Source organism: Neopelma chrysocephalum, unplaced genomic scaffold (genome assembly GCF_003984885.1).
Source record: "Neopelma chrysocephalum unplaced genomic scaffold, ASM398488v2 Primary Assembly neopelma1_60, whole genome shotgun sequence".
Taxonomy (NCBI): Eukaryota; Metazoa; Chordata; class Aves; order Passeriformes; family Pipridae; genus Neopelma; species Neopelma chrysocephalum.
In genome coordinates, this window is record NW_020897715.1 from 9,769,503 (window position 1) to 9,794,051 (window position 24,549).

The window sequence follows — 24,549 nt, forward strand, 5'->3', positions numbered from 1 at the left end:
TAGGAGAATATTATGTTACTGATTTTTGGACTATTGGCATATATTTAACTGAAAGTTACACTTGCATCTGTTTATCAAACCGTAATTGTCCCTGATGAAGCATGTCCTTGATAAGACAGACGGAAATTTATCTTGACATGGGTTTTTGAACTCTGGACTGAGAAGAGCTATATTCTACAGGAATTATCAGAGAGAAAGGGATGTGGATAGTCTGCCATGGTTTCAAGGGGAGGGTTAAATGTCTATATGGAGTACCTAAGCAGAGAAGACATGGTCAGATAACGCACAGGAGCAGAGAAGCAAGTGGTTGTGAAAGCAGGGACAGGAGCATATTTATCTATGACAGAGGTTGTTAGGTAGCCAAATGACTCATGTGTTTCACTGAGATTTTTGTGAATAGAAGTTGGCCTTTGTGTGTTTTGTTGAAAGGTGTTGTGTGATCTTTTAAAGGAAAGTGAATTTGCCATAAGAGAAACCAGGAGAGTCCAGCTTACGCTAATACAAAAGACAGCTCTGTGTGACCAAGGAGGAATTTTTCCCATTATTTCTCCTGAGAGACTGCTCCATCAAATGCTTGATTTCTTATTTTTATTTTGAAGAGAAAAAATAGAATATGACTTCTGGGGCTTTTTAGAAAATAGTATTTCAACTGAAAAAAAAAGAAGAATGGAACTTTTTCTCTCTGTATTCATTTTTCTGTCATTTGAAGCTCTTTTGGTGTGGCGTTTTGGAAGACTCCTGTCCAACTGTGTGGCTTTTAGACATCTTTTCGTGTCATCTAAGTGGTACCTCTTTCATTTACCTGTTCAGAGTGTTCACATTCTGAATCCTCCCAAAGATCCTTGAGGTAATAGTGTTTGGGGATTTTTTGGGTCTGTCTATAATACTGACTTTCACGTTGTTATTCTCAGATTTGAGTAAGTGAATAAAAAAAAAAAAGGTTTCTTTATGTCAGAATTAAGAGGGTGTAATGCAGCTGGGACACATTTCCACTGTCAAACTGGTTTTGTTATAACTGTGTTCTGTCCGTATTGATTAGAAGAGCTTGAAATTCCTTGGATTTGTCTCTAAGACAATTACTGTTGGCTTCTGCTGTGAAGTTCTTCTTGAATTATGGCATACATGGGGCCTTTTTAAATACAGAATTAATCTGTTTTTTAAGAAATGCTCCTGTGTGCTTTAATATATTAGCTTTTTATTTTAAACTACTTTGTTTCCACCCAGACCAGGTATCAATGCTGTGATTTACCCTGTTTATAGAACACTATGAAAATAGAACGACGTCAGGTCCAGACAAGTGGGGAGTGGGAACAGACCAACCATACTGAAGAACTTTACATATTGTAAAGTTCTAGGTATGTTTGATTTTGGTTGTTGAATGATGGGGGTTTTATTTTGGTTTTTTGTTAGGCTTTTTTTTTTATTTTCTTTGTGTGTTTTGGGTTTTTCTTGTTTGGTTTTTGGGTGTTTTCTTTAAGGAGAGAGAGATATCACTACTTACTTGAATAGATTTAATCTCTTTGGGAAGTTTTCCAGATACTGAGACTAAATTCTTCCCTACTCAGTTGTAACCCTTTTTTTTTTCTGCTTCACCCTTTTCTTCCCATCTTCTCACTTGTGGGTGGGAACAAATGCTATGCTTAGTTGGCTTATTATAAACATGGAATGAAACAGCTTTTAATAGAGAAATGGAATTTCTTTTTCATTTAAAGTTATGTTACTGTTGAGAGGATCTAGCCCCTGGAAGGAGATGCATAGTCTTATTATTTTCAATGTGCATTGTGTCCATTGACTCACCGCATATGTATGGAAGGGGAAATTCTAAAGTATTTTTAGATTGCCAAAAACCAGATACAAGTGAAAAAATGACATTTTGATTTTTCAAATCCAGTTCTTTTGCTGAATAAATATTTACCATGTCTGTTTATAATGTCATGTCAAATTAAACTAGTATTTATTTTGCCTGGATGAATGCCATATCTAGCTTGAATTAACCTTAAGCAAAATGTCGACATTGCAAAAATACTGAGTTCAATATAGCAAACAGTTTTCTGAGTACTGCAAATGCTATTTTTGCAGTTTAAATCCAACTTTCTTGGATAAAACAGTAAAACATCTCTCAGATCAGTTTTCAATTAATAGAAAGTTTGATATTCCTCGTTTTATTTGCATGCAATGTAAGTAATAAAATGGTAATTTATTCCCCTTAGTGATGGAAAAGACCTTGTAACAAACCCCAGAAGACTATTGTAGAGGGAGCCTGGTAATATTTTTATTTTTTTTTTAATGCTAATTCTCCTTTTGCAGTGGGAGTGAATGATGTCATCCTGTCTCCTCCCACTGTGTAAACTAAGCTTGTGTCAAAGTGTTGCTGCCTCTTGTCACAGAGAGAACAGTTCACTTAAATGCAGCTGCAGTATTTTTGTGTGATACCTGTCAGAATCATTCCCAGTGCGAGTTTGGGTTTGTGACCATGATGTCAAGATTTGTCTGTCTTCTTTTCTGTGGATATATTGCACTAAACCTGGGAAATGCTCAGAAATTGCCAAGAGGCAAGTAGCTATGACAACTTTCTGGGGATTTGTTTATTTTTCTGTTGTGGGGCTTTTGGGTTTTTAGTGCTTGTGTTTTGCTATGGAAATTCACTTTCAGCATGTTAGGAATGATTAAAGATAATGTAAGAGATGAAAGAAGGTCAGTCAAAAGGGCAAAGTCCAGGTACCAGAGAGCAACTTTAAAGCTCTTGAATAAAATAAGCTCAAAAGTTTTCATGGTATCTTGCGACTCTAGTGAGAAGTACAATGAAAAAAATTTACTGTATTTAATGATTTTATAATTATGTAGACAGCATTGTGCAGGTCTGCTGTTTAAGATTTTAAAGAAAATGTTACTTAGAATCACCCTGTGTTGTAAGTTGCAGATTTCAGTTCGGTCTTTGAAAGAACTTGTATGCTTTCCCTTTATATCCATCTTTAGCAATTCGGTAGGAATTGACTGCAGTAGGTCAGGTTGTATGCATTTTGAAGGAGAGAAATATGATTGATTAAAATTTCTACAAGAAGAAAAAGCCCTCCAAACCTGTGTGAATATTTGTTTAACTTTCCCTTTCTCCTGGAGCCTGGAAGTACAGTAGGTTTGCAAAGCTGGCAGCGATCTCTTCTCTTCCTTGCTAACGTGACACATGTAACATTGGCATTTTACTAGTATTTTATTACTTACTGCAGGAAGAACAGTCATAGCATAAAATTAAAGGAATATTTCTATCCGGATTGTAAATCACTTTGTAGTACCTTGGCATGGAAGCAGCAATTTCACAACTGTTTCTGTATTGTACGTATTGCTCTCACTTTGTGGAAGTGCTTGTCTGAGTCCATCGTGCTTTGTAATGCATTTTACATCTGCATTCTCCTGCAGCCAGTGACATTTAGATAGGAAGCTGTGATTTAGTTCCTTAGGATAATGTTTATCAAAGAATAAGCACTTTGGAAGCTTCCTCGGAGATTCCCTTTCACAGATGGGGAACTTCAAAGTCTTTTGGGAAGTGGAGTTGATTTTTCACCCATCACCCCTCCTCAAGAGACAGTTTTCTTTTTTTTCCTGCCTTTTTTTTTTTTCCCCTTGTGATGATATTCTTTTGGAAGTGGCTTTCTTGTTAACTCATCTTCTGAAGTCAGTGTGGAGTTTTCTGCATAATGTTAATAGTGGGGCAATGTGTATTCTGTGAGTAAGGTAGATGTGCAGTTCAAGTCAAGCAGACTGTAAGACTTTAATTTTATCAAAAAGTGACCTTTTAGTAAACAATTGTAGTGGTTTTCTTAGGAGAGAGGACTACATTGAACAGAGTTTAATCTTGTATGTATTGCCTACCTTGAGGGAGGGAACTTTTCCAATGCTTATCTTTTTTAAATGGTTTCACTGGACTTTCTGCTCACTACTGTAGAATAGTGGGCTCTAAGCTTATGTTAACTGTGAAATTCAGACAAAGCTTCTAATCCACTGCAAGATTAACTCTGGCATGCATTTTTTTTCTGTCCTAAAATAACATTGCAGAAGTGAAGTTCTGTTTGCCAAATGCATAAAGCTGCAGGTGGAAAGTTCATTTCTTTTCAATGAAACAGCTTTTTTAAGATTGTTCCATTGCAATGTTGAAACATCAGTCTAATTCTTTTGTTTGTAACTGCCTCTCTGGTTATTATTTAATAGGACTGCATTGAAAAAGTGAGTGTGTTAGTACTTAGCTGTTATTTGGAAATGCTCAAAGGATTGTCTTCTACAACACTGTCTTGTTTGATAGGGAGTACACACTTTTATCATAAGCAAAGTGTATATTTGGATTTTAAAGCATTTTAAAAATGAAGATATGTAGTGGTAGTATTCGTTTTAAGAGGGCTACTCTGCCTTGCTAAGCAAGCTTGAATTCCAGTGAACTCCTGTGCTCTTTAAGTCACAAAGTATGTGACTGAGGCTTCAGGGTCACTCTTGCCTTCTGGGGAACAGTGGAATCAATTTTATAACTTGAGGGAAAACAATCTAGCCAAACTCACTTTCTGGTGATGCAGATACTCATGTGAATAGGTTATCAGAGTAAATCTATCCACTCTTACTTGAGCTTTGGAATTCTAGTGCTCAGTTCTTCTTTCCATGGGAGGTGAAACACACTGACCCCTGGTCTCATGGGCTGGGATTTCCATTCAGTGATACAAGGTGGAAGGAACATCTTGCCTCCTGCAGCTGCAAAGGAACAGAGCCAGTACACCCTTTTGATGTCAGTGACTTCCAGAGCTGTCTGAGAGATTGTGTGCAAATATGCTGTTCGGGAGGATGGAACACAAATTACTCCATTTTCTCATATATTTTTATACTTTTACCTCCACAAGTGTGTGTTTGATTAGGGTGAAAAAGAAACTGTTACTGCCGTTCTCAAAAGAGTATTCTTTATCAACAAATTATTTCTTTAATTATTTTTACTTCAAAAATTAAGGCACTGTTGGAGGAATAATTTGGAAACATTACCAGCGTGACTGAAGTTAATCAACATCAGCAAAATACCAGTTAAATTTTCCAGTGGAAACTTTGCACTGCTTCTGTGTATCCTGCATTATAATAGTTTTGTCTTTATAGAAAACCAGGCCTCTACTTACATCTGTTCCTAGCGTAGTGCCCTAAGTGTAGGTGCACACCCTTTCTGTTGTGGTTCCTTGTCACATTTGCTGTAGCAAATGACAAGTGATGAGGCAGTTATAAGCTGTCCTAATTCAGACTCCTTCTACATAAAGATTTTGCAGACATAAGTAAAGGCAATATAATTGGAAAAGGAAGGTTGGTGGGTATTGTGTTTTAACGTGGAGGCAATGCTTTTTTTACAATTATGTTTGTGTTTCATTTGAGGTATCAGCTGCTGAGAAAATTCTGTAGTTACTGCCTGTGAATACTATGTGAGATGATGATACAATTAGGGATGGTCTTTCATGCAGTATTTGAGCCACTGTCCCTTCAACTTTGTCTAGCTTCTAAAGTTTTCTATTTCATCAGAAAGAGCTATTTGGATATTTTCCACTTACTTTTGTCTCTTCCCTTACGCCACAGTGTCAGTGCCATCCAACATATAATTCTTCAGTTCAACACTCTCGTACTTGAAATATTTTAATGATGGGTGGAAACAGTTGCAATGCATAGGTGTAAGAGTTATGACTAGTCATGCTGTCTCTAATTCTTACGGTTCTCCGTCCCATTCTTAAAGAAAGCCAAGTTGTCTCTCTAGACGGGAATTGCACAAAGACGAAAAGTTTTGTCTTTAGAGCTCTAGTAGTCAGAGCATCCTGAATCTGAGGGAGAGATGAGAAAGTAAAGCTTCAGAACCAAGAATAAACAAGTTACAGGATACAATCCACAAGACTGTACTGCCTTGTAAACCGTGTTTCACTGGTATCTTTCCAGCTGGAGCTGATACAAATGTTGAAGGCCACAGTTGTGGAACAAATTCTTAGTGTTTGGTAAAACAGCATTTCATGTTTTTGATTTTGTCACTTGACTTTCCAGCTACAACACAGATGTGCATGGAGATGTGCTTTTCCACTATACCCTCTGTTTCCAATAGCTTTTGTGTATCTTCCTGTTCTCTCTTACTTTGTTAGAGCTGAAAAGAATTTTGGGTTGATCCCTCCTTATAAACTTACGGCTTTATGAAATTTTTAAGAAGAAGACTCTGAAAGTTTTTCTGGTTTGTTTTGGTTTGGGGGTTTTTCTGACCACTGTGGTTTTCCTACTATTTGAATTACTCATCAGGTACAATGGAATTCAGGTCCATCCTCGTTCTACTTTCCAGGACTCAGGCCTGGCCTGTTCTGCTTTCCAGGAAGGGCCCTGAAAACCTTAATTCACCTTCCTCCTGGTTGCTGTCTTCTTAGGAAAAAGAGTAAAGACTTGACATTCCTTAGGGCATCATGTAGAAAAGTCTGATTTACAGACTCATGTAGGAAAAACCAGATCCAAAACATTCTTGTATCTACAGTTGTCAACTAAGGGGATAGGTGGGAAAAGTAATAGTTTTACTTTGAGGATTTGTTTCTTTGTTTGATAAGTATTGAATACGTTTGGTCTAATATTTGTACTTACAGTAATTATAACTGACATCCCTCTGAGAGTGAGTGCTGTATTTACAGTATACTTCCAAACTGACCGTTGACATTTGTGAAAGGAATAGGCTCATTTTATTCATAGCTAAATCTGCTGGCTATGCTATGTTACGTAATACATCTTACTAACCAGAGGATAAACTCAGTGTGTGTTTTTCTTTACTGCTGTCAAGAAGTTAAAACAATGCTGAGTGGTTCCACTGTATCAAAGTTACTATACCGGAACAGTCAAACTTTACATTTTTGTGCAGCCCTCTACCTTCCCCACATCAGCACCCCTTTGGTAGCTGTAGGATGGCAGGGCAGAAATTGCAAGACAGGGAAAAGTCTCCTGAAAGTTGACTTTTTTTGAACATGCAATAAAGCTGGTATATCAAAATATCACAAAAGGACAGCTATGACATGTGGTTTATATGTTTTTTTCACCATGGTTTATAAAATGTCTTTCTGGGAACTATTTTCCGAAATGCACAGGGCATTAACCTTTAAAAAACATTCTTAGGAAGGAGGGCCAGTTTGAACTAAACCATTGAACTTCATTTTTTTTAGTGTCTGCAAAAGAGAAGTGAAAGATTAATGTGCTTTTTATTAAATACTTTTCTTATGTTTAATGGCACATAAGTGACAAGATCTATGAAAATTTTTAAAGGGATCCTTTATCTGTTGTGGTAGAGTGGCTAGGGTTTTCAGTCAGCAGATATGTTGGCAACTTTGGCTCATTCTTCATTGAAAATGAAAACAGCCCATAAGAATGTTGCCATTATAGCAGTTCATTTAATCAAAGTTATCTTTTCATGCAGACAGTTGCTTCCTAGGCTTTCACAAAAACATCAAAACCCAATGTTGAGTGTCAGGCTTTCAAGTTCAGAGATAGTCTGTAACACCAGAATTCCATTTTTATATTGGCACAGGCAGTGGTGCAACATTGCGATGATACATATGGGTGGATTCTGTCAGGATTAAATTCCATAGCATATGATCTCCTCCAAAATGATCTCACTGCTGGGTAATCTGTATAACCTTCCACCTCTTCATTTTAATTTTAATGTTCCCAAGTATCTCTCTTTGAGTATTATTTTTCAGCCCTCCTTCATATAATCTTTTGTATCCTACTATTCCAGCAGGACAAGCTACATAATTCACCTGAGGGGAGAGCTATAGACTAAATCCTGCTGCTGCTCCTTGACCAGACCTACTGTATATGGATAGTATAGTCAGTATATCTATTGACTGATGATACAGTGAATGGACAATGGGTTTAAGGCTTCTTTGGAGTGTTTGGACTTACCAGGTGTGTACTACACGTTGCATGTGCAAACAGAAAGCTCTGTCTGCTCCAGGGGGAAAAATGGCTAGCAGTGACCTGCCATAGTCAGAACTGTTCATACAGCTCCTAGTGGATTTCTTTTCCTTGGGGAAATTCAAGTGCAGACTTGAAACTGTTTGTAAGCAAGATATATTTGTTGCTGTGAAGCGCTTTTGACTACTGCTTTTCACAGGAGATGGTTGGACTCTTACTCGCTAGCATGGTAAATCTTGGTGAGAAGAGAAGCAGGTATTAGTGTTCTGGAAAGGTTACAGCCTAAAATAGGTGCCATTAACAAAACAGGCCCCCTCTGTAGTATCTTCCCAAGTGGAAGAGAACAGCTGGAAATAGGTCAGATGCCACTCAGACTTGCCTGACAGGCCTTAATTCAAATGCCCTTAGTTAAATACTGGGTTTTCTACAATATAGGACAACATGTAATGCAAGTTTGCTTTCTGAAATATGTATTTGTCTTATTTTGCTGTGAGAATAGTGGCCATGAAGATGTCTACTGGCAGGATCATGAATCAAACCTTTGTGTGGGCAAGGCCTGAGCCAACTTTCCCAGTACAGCCATCCCTCAAAACATACCAATCTTGTGCCATTATACTCTGGCTAAATCAACTCTAAGCCTCACTTGAGTAAACTTGTGTGTGTCATATCAAGGTGAAGAAAGAACAGGCCAAGTTTTGAACCACCGAGTGAATTTCTGGTGTTGATGAAGTTGCAATTGTAACTATGGTCACCAGAACTGAATATTTCTGCACTCATCACTTAATCAAAGTGTTGTCATCAAAGTGTGCAGATATCAAGGCAAGGTTACGTAAGGATGGTCACATTAAGAATTTCAATTTAAAATTGACACAGAGTTTTCACCACTTCAGAGCTGCTGAATAAAATGCTGCTAAGGAGTTGAAGCACTAGCTATGTTAATTGTGGATATAAAGGGAAGGAGGTAGGGAATACTTTTGTTATTAGAGGAAAGCTACTCTTCTCCCAGTCTGGAGGAGAGCATTTGCTGCACTTGTTCAGAGGGTAGTAGACAAAATGTAACCTCTGTTTTGTAAAATGCTTTAGAGTTGTTGCTGAGGTCCATCACTCTGTAATAACTTAATATTGTTAGAGTGTTTTCCAGAAGAAAAATATCGGAGGCAAGTGAATCCAAAGTTTTTGTTAGGGTAATTGTAGCCATGGCTTTGAAGTAAATCCTGTTTACCTTGAGCAGATATGTCAAGGCATCAGGGCTCCACGTGAATAAATCCACTTCGATAAAATCTAGCTTAATGAAGCGACTAAAACTCTGTGTGTGATCTTATTTTTATTTATTTTGTGTGCATGTGTGTGTATGTGGTGTGCTAACAGTAGAGTGTCGCTGTACTTAATAAGAAATTGTAATTCTGTACTCCTATTCAAGCTGAAGAGTCAGTGGCAAAAGGGATTCTCAAAGTATCAGGAAATTTCTTTTGTAGGGCTATTTCTGCATTTTTATATAGTTCTAAGTTTTCACATTATTCTTGAAATCTGCTCAGGAAAAGCACGATTCAATAGAATGGTAAAAGTTTGTAATATTCTTTCCTATCACCAGCAGCTGTGGCATTAGTTTATGAATCTATAAATGGCCACAGAGTGCTTGATATGAGTTTACATAATTAATACCTTGGGAACCTGGCCAATTTTAGAGGGCTAACAGGGCTGAGGGATAACATTATTTTTAAACTTGCATTTGGAAAAATCTTTTCTTCTTTTGTCAACCGCTTGCAATATCTGCTTTTTATTAATTATTCACTTTAATTTTTCTTTCTATGATGTAAAAGTCTGGAGTAGTTTTAGAACACATAAAATTGCGGTTGTTTCAAAAATATGTAAGCTTGAAATATCCCAAAAGTTACTTTCTGACTTTGAAGTTAAAGTTTTTTGGCAGTTAAATTCCCTCATTACCACAGTTCAAGCCTATACATGAACAAGAAAAATGCAAGACTTTCAGACCTTATCACTTTTGATTTTAAATCCTGATGTGTCTGTACAACATGCACAAACATATGCTGAAAATAAAGGAATGGATGCAATAGTCTGAAAGTTGTAAGAAACTGAGCTTTGGGTTACAAATAATAGGAAGAAAACTCTATTGTCTGACCTGAACATTTTGGCAGAGTTCCATTACCTCTGGCTCACACAAGCACTGAAGTAGCTGGATTAAATGGCAGGCACAGTTTTTATTTATAGCACAGTGTAAGCTGAAGCATTAGCTTGTCAGGGGAATGGCTGCAGTCAGGCTTAAGAACCATTAATTCTCTTAGTTTGATGAAGGGCTAACAGGTAAAAGTGATGGGGTTGCATGTTCAGCTGAAATCAGTAGGCCTCCTTCCTTTGTCATAAAGCTTATTAACAGCTATTTACTGTTGTGAACACTACCATGAAATTGCTCCACCGTGGTAGCTCATTATTAGTTACCTTACTGAAGAGTATCAGCTTTTAGCTATGATGTGACAAGCACAAACATTGCACCTCTTTAGCATTCTTTGTTTTAGTTGTGAGGAACACAAAATCTGGCAATTCTAATAAAAATGTATCCCTGCATGTGTTGATTATTCAGGGCTCCCTAGTTGATAAATCTGTTGTGACTCAGTATTATGGTGTAGGACGTAATTTATGTCCTTTGTTTATCAAGTCTGTATAAGCATAATAAATTAGAATTTTTTTTAAAGAATTGAAATACTAATTATGGATTTTTTGAGCTAAAGAACTTCTGAATTGCTGACAGATGTGGGGATTTTTTACCAATTGAAGATCTCTACTCAGACTGAACTTGCATACAAGTAAGCAAGTTGTGAGTGTGATTTCACATAGACCTAGCACATTGAGGCATGCTCATCCACACACAAACAAAATCATAGTGGAATCTTGTTCATTTTTGGTAAATGTTTTGCATGAAAAATTATTCGTTTTAATCTTCCAGGCTTTTATCAGTTCCCTGTACTCTCACAATTTTAGTAACATGGTCAAATAGCAGTTGATAAAAGCATTACTACACGTTGTTAATGTGCAGCAATGAATTCTTAGAAAGCAAAGTTTCTCAGTAATGTAACAGATGTTTATTGTGTTCCCTTTCCACTAAGAAACACTTGCAGAAATTAGCAAGGGACATCATATGTTATTAGTATATTTATTTGAAAGCAATGTGAGGTTGTTCTTAGCATGAAGGATGAAGAAAAATTACAGCTGCTCCAGGGAATAGATACTCTTATTTATGCCCTGTTTCAGTGTTGAAACTTCAGGCACTGTGAATAATTTTTTTGCCATGACCTGCCCTTTCTAGATTTTTTTCCAGTAATTTATTTTGTAGTATTGAAACACTTGACAGTTGTCAAACAAAACTGGTACAGGAAAGACCATCTCATTTTAAAACTCTGAAGTCGTGGAGCAATATTTATGTACTTAATATATTCTTAAGTCAGAGAACATTCCTTGGGAATTAATGTAATCTACTGCACACTGGGTTACAAGATCAGTAATGAGAGAGACATAACTTCCTACATACCGTAAATTCTCCATGAGAAACTGGATACATGCCTGAGTGAAATACAAGTAAAAATGCAAAGTCAGACATACAAAGATTGCTTAGCTGATGGATTTGTGCATAGAGGTACATGCCCCTAACCTACCCCAAAATTATCATAAGCCTTCCTTTTGTGTAGCTGATTGTATCCTTTATTGGCATTTTTTTTCAATAAAACACTAGTTGGAACATTTATATTAAAAAAAAAAGTAAATTTGGACATAGATGGGGTGGAAATAGAGATTACTCCCCACTGTTTTCTTTCATCTATGTAGCTAGAAGGAAAAGGGGTGAAAATAGAGTAGATGATGTAATGAATAAAGAATTTGGAAGTATAGTCAGAGAACATAAACTCTGTTTTGTCTACCGTATCGTGGGAAGGAAGGGAAATAGGAGGGAGAAAAGATGAAATACCTTTTTAGTAGCAAAAATAAGTGTATATCTTATCTTAGTACTCCCTTAATCATACACATAACTTTTATTCTACCTGTTGTATACTTACTATACTTGTTTTCCATTTTTTCTCTAATCCATTGATTTAGAACCATTTAGTTCACATTTTAGTTTTTGTAAGATGAGTCACATTCTTACAGGGTGTTAATGTTGCTGAAAAAGAATTTCTGTCAAATTTTCGAATTTGATAATACATTCTAAAATCATGAAATATTTATTTTATTAGTACTTTTTAAATTAAAGATTTACTGGGAATCTGTTGCTTCTTTCTTCAGCTATGTTTGAACTGCAGAATCTTTCCTTTGATCTCAGCAAACTCAGATTGTGGAACAATATAGAAAATAAAAAGGATCACCTCTGGTTTTTCTTAATCTGGTCCCTTTTTTTTTTTTTTTTTTGTAATAAGAAACCAGGTCATCAGCCTCGAGATCCCGTCTCATTTAATGGTGCAAGATGAGATACATTTTCCAGCTGGAAAAACTATGTGCAGTTGGAATCAATCCTTATAGGACTGGGCTGTATCCAGCAAGTGTCATAGACATGTGTGAGAGTGTTCAGTTTGGAGATCAGGAAGAGAAGTGAAACCACTTTATTTTGACTGCTCTTTTGGAAACAGAGCAATTTGCTTTAATTTAAATTTTTTTTATTTATGTCTATAGCTTTCTAAACTGAAAGAGAATAACCAGCTAAGAGCATTGCTGATAGACTTGAATGCATTGAAAAGCCCAAATTGCAGTTCTCAAAGCACAACATAATGTCTTATTTCACTACTGCTTTTGTTAACTGATGAAGTTTGCTTACTCTTTCTGAGTTGAGCATTTGATATACATCAACATCTAAGAATTCTTATGTATGCTTCAAATATTTGATTGCTTTATCAGCTGTCTGCATCTGAAAAGTGGGGAATTTATTCCAAAGTTGACACACAGAATATTGCAAACACCATTGCGAAGTGACCATCCAGAGTTATTCATCTTTGCACTATTTGAAGTCCTGTGTTTCTTGGGTGTTATTTTGAGCATAGAAGTCAAATACTTTGTGTGTTCATATGATGGTTGCAACACTGGAAGCGGAAAACCATTGTGACTTCAGAGAAAGAATAATCCCATTCCATTTCCATCTTTTAATGCATATTATTTTAAAGATTTCTGTTTCAACTGCACAGAGGGCAATGGGGATTTAGAAATAGAATTTCAACTATTTCTGAATGGGTGTCTCAATCTAGCTTTTCTTCCTTCAGTTTGAAAGCAGATCGATATGGACAACTCATCTGTTTCTATTTGCTCAACTCAAGTTCTTTCCGAAAGCACAAAGCTTTGTCCCTCATTGAAATGAGTTTAGGAATTATACTGGATATTGCTGAAGAACTAGAAAGAGTATCAAAGAGGACTTTTAACCACCACTTCTTTGATCCAAGTTTTCCATCTACCCTCTAATGTATGTCTCCAGCATGCATTTCTCCAGTTTGACAAGAAGAATACCTGTAGAAATTATGTCAAAGTTGAAGTAAATTACATTCACCCTTTTCTCCTGGTATGCAATGCCAGTAATAAGATGACAGAAGGCAGCAAGGTTAGTCAGACAGCGTGGCCTTGGTAAGTTTGTCCTGGCTGGTCCGAACCACGTTCTTGTTGGTTATGTGCATAGGTGTTCTGTTCCTGATCACTGTTAGGCTGAACAGCTTGCAGCTTCCTGGATGCTCTTTCTTGCCCTTACTCAAGCAATTGCACTGAGATATTTTTCTATTCTCAAGTGACAAATTAATCTTGCTTCTCCCTGGCAGTTCTCTTATGCTTATCTATATACTGAAGAGATCATGCTTTATTGAATTTTCGTTATCTACATGACAGAGATAGGAAGCAGGATATTGGAATTCAAGCATAGCGATGGGGATGGTAGCCCTCCTTGAGGCTTTATGGTGCTTGCTTAGAAGTGCAGGAGAAAAACAGTAGCCTTCAAGTGAAAAAATATCGATTTCTACAAAGAGACACGGGGGTTAAATGGACTTCCTGAAATCATTTGGACCCCCTTGTGCTTATTCCTTAGACAGGTTGTTCCAGAGTGTCACTGTCATTATCAGTTTTCCAGATATCTTCTTTGCTACAGTTTATCACTTCTTCTCTACACAGATACAGAGCAGAACTTATTTATACTGCTTTTCCTCGGGGCCTTGTTTGTTTGTTTTATATGTTTGAATACTGTCTTCATATCCTACTTTTTCTCTAAGCTGGATGATTCCGATGATTCTTTTTTCCTGGGAAACATATTCTGTACTTCTAGTTATTGACTTTGCTTTTTTTCCAGGTTTTTATCAAACTGGACTATATTATAATGCTCTGTGCACTGGCTTATTAGATAAGAGATTAGACAAACAGGTTTCAAATTTATTCTATTAATATAGCTTGTGAAGTCTGCTAGCTGTCTAAATACTACTATCTTTAAGCAGTTTTGTCCTTAAAAAATAACCACGTGCTGAATCAGAGAAGGAGTTAAAGCAAACTTATCTATGAAAGCCAATATTACAGAATACCGAGCGCAAGACTTTCAATTGCTTGGAATATGGCAAGTAAGGTAATACTCATCACAGAAGGAGGATTTCAGTATTACATATTTTGTTCCATGAATACAGATAAACACGAAAACATCAATTTATTACCGCTTGGCTTTTTAAAATATTAATTCAAAGCTGCGTTATTCTAAAACAGTAGAAACGATACTTTCTTACCATCAGTTATTTCATATTCTTCCATGAAATCTGACTCCTCCCGAAGTATTTCAAAAGACCCCCAGATGAGTAAGTCACACAGGGAAATAAAAAAAAAAATTATTTATTATGGTGTAATAGATAATGATCTCATGTAAAGAACAGACTTCAAAATGGCTGTTGCAATATTAGTACCTCACTGAAATCTGGGTACACATTAATCCATGTGGCAGATTCTCTGTGAATGTTAACGAATGTGGTGAATGTTAACATCCTGGATTGCAAAGTATGGTATCTTCACTCCTCTCACAGAAGCAAATGCAGTTGCAGTTCCAGATAGTATTTTTCATTATGCCTTTGATTTTTGGTTCTTCAAAAATGCATTGATATTTGTAGATGAAAAGTGTATTAAGGAAGTGGTGATGCTAAACACTGCCTGTCATTGAATAGGTAATGGCAGTAATAATGAACTGCCTGCCCATGAATGTGTTTTTAAGAAACTTGTTACATTAATGTCTATGGTCTTTAAAACTGATCACTTCAATCTATTTATAATTTGTGGGCAGAGCCAGACCAACAGCATCTGAATTCCTCACCTCCTCAAGTTCTTAGTATTTTTTGAGCTCTCCCTATTGAGGAGCTGTTGTTAAAAAAATTCCATGGTTTTATTCAACTAATCAGCTCTAGAATATGACTACCTTATATGCATCCATGTCCAAATACCACATTTGTCTTTTGTTGGCTGCATTGGCTGATGCTCTTTGAAGGCTTACAAAAGTCAGACCTAGAAAACTTGGGAGACTCCTCTTGCTCACCACAGCCTTTATTGAACACATTTATGCAGAATCTGTCAGGTTCTTTGGCCAGGACAGAGTTTTCTTCATAGCCCAGCCTGGGTGGAGTTGTCTTGGATGTGTTTCATTGGACAGGAGAAAGAGCCAGGATTGGAAAGACCAGCTCTTCTGGGCAAGATACAGTCACTGTCTCATCAACTCTGTCCAGGTGAAGTTACATCAGCCCAGAAAAATACATGCCAGGCCAGGCTGGAAAAAACAACAACAAACAATTAGCTGTAAGAGTAAGGCCAGGGGAACAAGGCCCTGGAGGACTTAATGACATCAGAACCAAATTAAACTTTATCCTACTGCAAATAAGTGATCCACATGATACCTGCTCTGCTGGTGCTACGAAAAAAATCTAGAAGCCGTTAGCTGGGGTGAGATAAGAAAGGGTTTAATTATGCCAAGGCAAAAAGATGTTACACGGCGCGTGCGCTGGGCTGTGCCTGGGATGTTACATTTATAGCAATATCTGGCCAATCCCAAGTGTGTCCATCCTCTAACTTTTGGCCTGATCCACCCCCTGGCCCACCTCCTGGAATTGGGTCGGGGGGCTTTTTGGGACCCCCTCTTCATCATTCTTCCTCATCTTCGGGGTACAGAGAGCAGAGTGACCCAGTTCCTTGACTCTGTCCTGCGGTTTAGGCCAAGATACAAGTGTTCTCCAAACAAGACAGGCTTGCCTTGACTAAGAGACTAAACATTTTCTACTGAATATGGGGTGAGAGGATTAAGGAATGTATAAACTAAGGGGTGCTACAGGGAGGAGGGAGAAAGGGGTTTGTTTCTAAAATCTACTTCTATTACCTATAAAACTTGTAAGGCTTACAAAATTAGAAAAATAAAAAACATTAGGGGCTTAAGGCATCAACAGTCTAAACTGAAATAGGGGTTTCAAGTAATGTCTGTCAAAAATTATTCAATTTGAGGAGTTTCAGAGGGCATTATGCATCAAAAATAACACATAGGCTTTATTCTCTCCCTATCCTTCAAAAATGTTGAATTTCAATGTTGAATTTTATTTAAACTAAATTTTTACCTTTAAACACAGATGAGTTTACTGACTGGGCACATAAAGGAACTGAACTTCCTAAGGTTTTCTCACAAGGGGAGCCAGGGTCAGGTTGTTTGAAGTCATTCCAAAGAAGTTTTTGGAAGTTTGACTCCTGTTCCCTTTTCCATCAGAGTTGCAGGCTTGGCTATTTTCAAAGAACAGTTTTCTTTCTTGTTTTCAATTCTGTTTGCTATTTTAACAAATAATAGGAAATGAGATGCAAAATGAAAGCTGGGATTGGGGGTTGGACTGAAGTGGGATCATGAGTTCAAATCCAGGCTCTTTTCAGCTTTGCACCCTAAGTATAGTTACTCTACCAAGTCCAATAACAAATAATTTTAAACCAACACGTTTAAGGAGACTTGTGAGGGAGATAGTGATAAAGATAGAAGTGGAACTTCAGAGAAGTGCTTGAATGACCTGAAAACAAGTGAAAGAGATGGCAGCATATGAGTAACAAATTTATTTTGGTATATTGATTTATGTAGACACATGGAAGCTGGAAATGCTGATAACTACGTCTTTACTTTTGCACTGGTCTAACTGATCCTAAAGTAATAATGAGATACAAGCTTACTAACTCAGTTCTGAGCTGTAGTAATCACTAGAGAGGAATTAGCAAAGGAAGTTTTAAAATCAGTGTAGCTTTGTAATACAAATGCTCTAACAATTTTCTCTGAGAAGTATCTATTTATTTTATATCAGTTAAGAGCAGCATATTTCTGATTAGCCTTAGTAAAACTAAATATGCATTGCAACTAAAGGAAAAGGTGTCAGGAAAGGAAGGGAAGGGGCTGATCCAGAGCCCTCACAGTACATATCTTCCTATGGATGTCTTGGTGAGGCGTTGCCTTCAGCTGAACACCAGTGTTGAGGGTTTTCCCTACTGGATATTTCAGATACTTCTACTCCTTTAGTAGTGAATTTCTATTATAATTTAAATTTCTAAAATTGCCCCAGATTTGAAAAAAGTGTGGAGGGGAATTACAATTTATGCTATTTTATTTGCTGTGTGCATTCTGGTAAGAATGTTGATGCACCTAAAAAAGGTGCCATATTTGAAATAAAAGTATTTTGAAGGTGTAGACAAGAAGGAATTTATTTTAAAATCTCTTGAATGCATCTTTATCCTGAGCTGGGCAAGTAGTGAAGTCAGAATTCCAAGAGGCTGTTCTTGTAGCACAAGACAACTGATGGCAAAATGTCCAGCCGGCAACTCCAGGTTATTAAATGTAATTTCTGAAAAGAAGTAAATGGACCAAGTGTTAGTGTTGTGGTTGTACTGTCTGAAAAGGTTTCTTTCAGCATCAAGAGAAGCTGTGGAGGGTTATATGAAAGTAAGATTTTTTTTATTATTTATTTTCTATTTTGGCCTTGAATTTAGCTGGCTACAGCTGGTTCTAGTGTATTTCCCAGTGAGACTTGATTGAAATTCTGTATTTTCTGTTGGTTGACATAAGGTGGCTTCCTTTTTAACACATAGGTTCTCCTCAGAGGCATCCAACTCGTACTAGACATCAGAAGTTAGATGGAATTTATGTTGTCTGGATCTTTCTTAGGTGGTGTCTTTTCTTCTCTTTCAAATTACTGCTAGTTATAGGATAGGTTCGTCTTACCACGCTATCACATCTACTCTCTCAGTTACACTGGGAGTGGAAAAGAGATGCTAATTTCACGACTTTAATAAGATGGAATCGATTACTAGTTTTTAGTTATAATAAATATCCCCCTTCATAATACGTCTTAAAATAACAAGCTTTATTAATCCAATCTATCAAGCACTATATTTAAAATAAGGAAAATCTACCATTTGTGTATTCAACAGTGTCATTTAGGTGAAAAAAATAGCATTATTTGAAATAATATTAGACTTATATACAGAGTGCAGGCATAATAACACTTACAAAAAATATTTATTTGGGGAACTTCACTTGCAAATGACAAAACCATATGCAATGCTTTAGCTCATCCTCTCTTAATTAAGTAGTCTTTGTTGCCTTTTTTATATGGCACCTCTTTTCATCATTGAGAGTATCGATTAATGGGAATTTTGTAGCTAAGAGAGTTCGTGTTTTATTTAATCTGTGATGAGGAAGATGATCTAACACTGTCCACAGCTACCTGACCAGAGGATACAAAGAGGATACAGATTTTCTGCAGAAGTGCACAGTAATATGATAAGAGGCACTGGGCACAAATTGAAAGGTGGGAAATTCCAGTTAGACATTAGGAATTTTTTTTTTTTTTTACACAAGTATACTAAATACTGGGACAGGTTATCCCAGAGATGTTATGGATGCTCAAGACTCAGCTGGATGCAGCCTTGAGCTACTCAGTCAGATGAGGTCTGCTTTGAGCAGGGGGTTGAACTAGATGATTTAAAGAAGTCCCTTCCATCCTAAATTATTCCATGATTCTGTGGCTGTGGCTGTCTTAGAAGTGTGTCTTGTTTATTCTACTACATAGAAACAGAACTATTTTTAAATGTTTCCCATTTTAAGCTGTATTTGGTTTTTAGCCAAACAACCAATATTTCTCCATGTTTTGGAGCCAAAATAAATACTAAAATGTAAAATATAAGAAAATAAAAGTTACACAGTGTTAGATTATCATTGAAATCTTGCCTGGTGGTACTGTGGCACCAGATTTGGAAAAGTCAAAGCACTGCTGTGAGTGATTTGAATAAGCGAGGTGGTGCTTACAAATAGATGGTGTTAATATATTTTCATAAGGCACGCTTCATTTGTCTAGCACTCTGGGAGGCAGTGCTGGGTCTCGCCTTCATGCCCTCTAAAATCTTTGAAACGGTGAAAAACAAACTCAATGTAAGGCCAAAGGAATTCTGGCAAAAAAGCCAATTTTGCTGTAATACAATACAGCTGCATTCACCCTCTAGTTTTGTAGGACAGAGTTCAAGGATTGTCACTCCATGGATAAAAAAAAAAAATAGGACTGTATTTGATCACATGAGACTGTACACACTTAAAGCGCAGCAGTCGACTGACAGTATGAGTGAAAGTAACATCTCGTCCCAGTATTGCTTTTGCTGAGCCTTCAGTGAAACAAAGAGTTCAAAACGTAAGATGCGAAGATGAATTTATTTCAAAATGAAAAAATTTCAAAACAGAAAATGGTTACTTTATTTAATTTGTATTTCATTGTTGAAGTTTCAAGTGTGTTAACTACTAGTTAATAATCTATCAGCCAGCTGCTGACATACTTTCTCAAGCTGAAGAAAGAAGCAGTGTTCTTCAGCTGAAGATACTCCATTTGAAAAGGCCAGATATATTTTGGAGTTCGGGTAGAAACAAAAAAGAGACAGTTAATTCTTGTTGCAGTTATCCCATCACCCATGTTCTCCTGTGTTCCTTGAAACAGGAATATCAAACCAGCTGACAATTTTAACTCACTCTACATCTATTGCTACCAACAATAATGTAACAATAGTGGGCCATAGGACACCGAATTTCAAAGGCTTTAAGTCTTTGTTAATGAAACAAAATTCTTTTGTTCTTTTTTTCCTTTTGGGAGGCAAAGTCGTGGTTTTATTTACTATTATAGATTGGAAAAACTTTTGTCCCCAATTACTGAACAGATATTGCTTTAATGCAACTAGCCCAATGAACTACTTCTATGTATCTCCTTACTTTTCTCCAGTTATTAAATAGCAAATAATTATATAAATCTATTCTTAGTAGATACTATTTGGCTTTCACAGGCTGCTTTGCAATGATGGTTTCTCAGGGGAATGTTAGACCTAAATCATTAGGCTTTGACTGAACTTTTGTTGTGAAAGTAGAAATTGAAAATTGGACTTCTTTGTTTGTCTTGTAGCTAGTTGGTAGGAATCAGAGATGGTAGCAAGCGCTTAGGAAGTCTTCCCCCTCTTCCTTTACTATTCCATGATTAATTAAAGTCATGATAAGAGAAAAGAAGATAGTTGACGTAATCCATGGTAGGTCCAAAGCTTGAACAGCAATTGTCCAGCTGTGTGTTTTGTATATTAATTTCTGTAGCTGCTGTCACATTTTAAAGAAGTAATTTCAATTAGGTAACTTAGTGTTAATTTTTTTTAAGTTTCAATATTTATTTGCTTTTGGCTCTTGCTGCCTATACATTCCAACTAACCAAACTACGATGCTCCCAGCTGGATTCCTCAGACTAGTTGTAGCTATTTTCTTCTTTCTGAAGAGTTGTTGGTGGCTGGTTCCTTTATGATGCAGCTGATTCATCAAGCTGTCTTTAACAGTTACAGGCAAAGAGTCCTTTCCTTAGAGTGATTCTAGCACTGCCAGAAGTTTGATGCACTTAACATAGTGCTTTTCCTTCAGATATGCTTTGCACAGTTTCTCCTGCTGATTTTGGCAGACAACTAACTTTTGTTGAAGAGAACACTTGCCCATCAGTGTGGAATTTCTGCTGGCAAACACAGAGGGAAAGAGTGTTTTACAGAGGTAGCTATAGGTCCCAGAATATTCCATTTGGAGATGGCCTCAGTGTAAAAGAATTATGCTACAAATGCAAGTATTTAAGACCAGAGTTTCAATAACACGTGCCAAAAGCTGATACAAATGAATGGAATTAGAAGGTATCTAGTTTATCATTCAACTCTTTCATCAAGAAGATGCGGGGAAAAAAGGTATTCTGATATCATAATATGACAAAGTTATTTTCTCAAAATCAAAGACATTCTTATCATAGCATCATAACTTTCAAGTTCCTGTGACTTCCTTTGTCCATTTGATCATATTTAATGGATGTTTATCTGAGTGGTGGCTAAGACAGACATATTACTCAGAAGGAGAATGCTTTCCCTGTTAGTTGTTCAAAATACTGTGAGATCAATGCAAGTGAAATCTATTTTGCTGATGTGCTCCTGAGAGCAGTCCCCATTTACCAAGTTAGTTGATATGAAGTCCTTTATATCTGTACTGCTTCTGGCTGGCCCTCTCTTGACTAGACTGGCAGTGTCTGTGCAGCACGTAGGATTGAGCTCTCCCTGCCCTAAGTTGCTTCACTTCTGTTCATACATTTCCAGAAACTGGCCAGTTATTATTTTACCAGTTGCAAATTCATCCCTTGTTTTCACTGATTCTGGAATCCACACAGCCCATGAAGAGGAATGTGGTTTAGTCATACAAAGTGTGGTATCTGTATTGTTGCTTTAGCACAGTTATTTTCCCTTAAAACCCTGCAGCTAAATAAAAGTGAAGAAGATTTGTCTGCCTTGCTCTTTACTGCTCTTCGGACCAGGCCATCAAGAAGAAGGGGAGAAGAGTGCTCTTGCTGAGATCGACTGGGCCTTCCCTGCTAGGGGGACTTCTGCTGTGAGGAGGGAAGGAATAGTAAGCAAGGAGATTACAGAAGGGGTAGAAGATAGTTAAGAAAAGCATGGAGCAGACCCTGTAGCTAGATCTGCAAGGAGGAAAAGAAATATTATCTTCATTCTTTAGTGCATGCAGGGGGAAACATAGTGATAGAGGCTGAGTAAAAGGCTGAAGTACTCAGGGCCTTCTTTGCCTTGCTTTTACATAGTTCTTGGGGTACCCAGTCCCCTAAACTGGAAGTCAGGAATGAGGAACATAATGAAGCTCCCCTAAACCAAGGGGAAATGGTTAGTGACATGTTACACCCCTTAGACATGCACAAGCCTATGGGACTGGATGGTATCTACCCAAGGGTGCTGAGGGAGCTGGCAGGGGTACTCACTGAGCCACTTTCAGTCCTTTACCAGCAGTCCTGACAAACTGGGGAGATCTCTGTTGAGTGGAAGTTAGCAAATGTGATACCCATCTACAAGACTGGAAGGAGAATCTGGGGAACCTCCTGGGTAGGGGAAGGTCATGGAGCAGATTATCTCATGTGCCATCATGCAGCATGTACAGGACAACCAGGGTTTTCAACCCAGTCAACAAGGGTCTGCGAAGGTCAGGTCCTGCTTGACTAACCTGATCTCCTCTTATGACAAGGTGACTCAATTCCTGGATGAGGGAAAGGCTGTGGAAGTTGTCTACCTTCATCAGGGCCAAATGCTGTGTCCTGGACTTGGGTCATAACAGTACAAAGCTGCCTGGTGGAAAAGGACCTGGGGATGCTGGTCAACAGCCTGCTGGACATGAGCTGTCCCCAGGTGGCCAAGAAGGCCAATGACATCCTGGCTTGGATCAGAAATTTTGCGGTCAGCAGGTCCAGTGAAGTGATCATTCCCCTGTACTCAGCACCAGTGAGGCTACACTTCAAATCTTATGTTAAGTTTTGGGCCCCTCACTGCAAGAAAGACACAGAGATGCTGGAGTGTGTCAAGAGAAGGGCCACACAGCTGGTGAAGGGTCTGGAGCACAAATTTCATGAGGAGAGGCTGAGGAAGCTGGAGTTGTTTAGCCTGGAAAAAAGGAGGCTCAGGGCAAACCTTTTCACTCTCTACAACTACCTGAAAGGAGGGTGTAGTGAGGCGATGGTCTGTCTCTTCTCCCAAGTAACAAGTGATAGGACAAAGGGAAATGGACTTAAGTTGTGCCACGGGAGGTTTAAATTGGATATTAGGAAAAATATCTTCACCAAAAGGGTTACCAGTCATTGGAATAGACTGCCCAGGGAAGCCGTTGAGTCACCATCCACGGAGGTATTAAAAGGCATATAGATATGGTACCTGGGGATCTGGTTTAGTGGTGGACTTGAAAGAGCTAGGTTTGGGTTGGACTCAATCTTTAAGGTCTTTTCCAATCCATGTGATTTTATGATTATGTGATTTTTTCCTAAATGCTATGGGGAGTCTGCAGTGTGTGTTGCCATCCAGCTGTTTATGAATAAGCCATGGTATTTATCAAACTGGAATCAAACCCAGTTGAATTCAATCATTAATTAGAATTAGGTCTTCAAATTGATGTAAAGTATAATTGAGAGATACATAGATACAACTATGTGTAAAAAAAAAAAGAGGGTTGAAACTACTGTAAATTTCAAATTAAAATAGATCTTTACTAATTTTTTTAAATACAATTTTGAGACTGATTAAGAACTTTAATACAGTAATCAAATTACCATATTTTAATCAAGTACTGTAAGTCTTACTTTGTTCTTAGATATGAATACTTGGTAGAGACCAGGAGGCCATCCTTTCTTTTATGCTTAGATCCCCAAAATTAGAGTTTTGCAGACTACATAAATTAAACACATGTAGCTTACTGTCAGTCAGAGGTAATAATCCTAAACTGTGTTGCCACTTTTTACTAAGTGTCTTTATGAAGCTCATTAGAGGAGTTTGAAGTCTGTTGGCTTTTCTTCCTGGTTTCTGCTCTTTGGAGCCTTGTCGATATTCAGACTTGCACACCCGCAGCAGTTTTGTGTACTGAAAATAAAACAAGTTAGGATGTCATTTAGATAAGGAAGCAACTGCCACTCTTTTCCCTGTGATGGTATTGTACAGCTGAAAATGTCACAGAACCGAGTTTTCTAGAGGCCTTGCAGTCTTCTGGAACCTGGCAGAGTTGTCTTTGGAAAATTGTGACGGTTTCCTGGCTGAATGCTTTTATTTGATGAGTCTTTAGATAAAGGAAGGGAGGCACATGTTTTCCATCAGTTTTACTTGTATGCTTCTTTCTATAAAGGGAAGAGGCATAAAGTGTTTGGCTTAAGGCTTTACATTCTGTGTGCAGACAACTGCAGATGCTCAAATCACCTACTAAATCATCTTCACGAATTGGGGATTTTGGCCTCTTGGCAACTCTAGTCATTAAAATTTATCTAAAAATTAAAGGTAGGTTGGGGTGATATATATACTTGTTTAGAGAAACTTTGAATATCAGTCTGCAACTACTGAGAGAGAGAGTAAAAGGAAGAAAGGAAGGGAGTTAGAGGTGGGAAGGGAGGGAGGGAGGAAGGGAAAGAAAAAAAAAGAAAGAAAAGAGAGAGAAAAAGAAAGGAAAGAAAGAAAGGAAAGAAAGAAAGAGAAAGAGAGAAAGAAAGAAAGAAGGAAGGAAGGAGAAAGAAAGAGAAAGAGAGA

The 24,549-nt window shown here is 37.5% G+C and overlaps 1 protein-coding gene across 11 annotated transcripts in view; it reads left to right on the forward strand.

Annotated features, from left to right (window-relative positions):
* The first annotated feature begins 2,379 nt into the window (after nucleotides 1-2,379).
* The window catches only part of ABI3BP (ABI family member 3 binding protein), a 127,675-nt gene continuing 105,505 nt past the window's right edge, over nucleotides 2,380-24,549 (forward strand). For all 11 annotated transcript variants that reach the window (XM_027681053.1, XM_027681054.1, XM_027681055.1 and 8 more), the window contains exon 1: nucleotides 2,380-2,552. In XM_027681053.1, coding sequence (XP_027536854.1) covers nucleotides 2,474-2,552 — 79 coding nt within the window. In that variant the 5' untranslated portion in view covers nucleotides 2,380-2,473. The remainder of the gene's footprint in view (nucleotides 2,553-24,549) is intronic.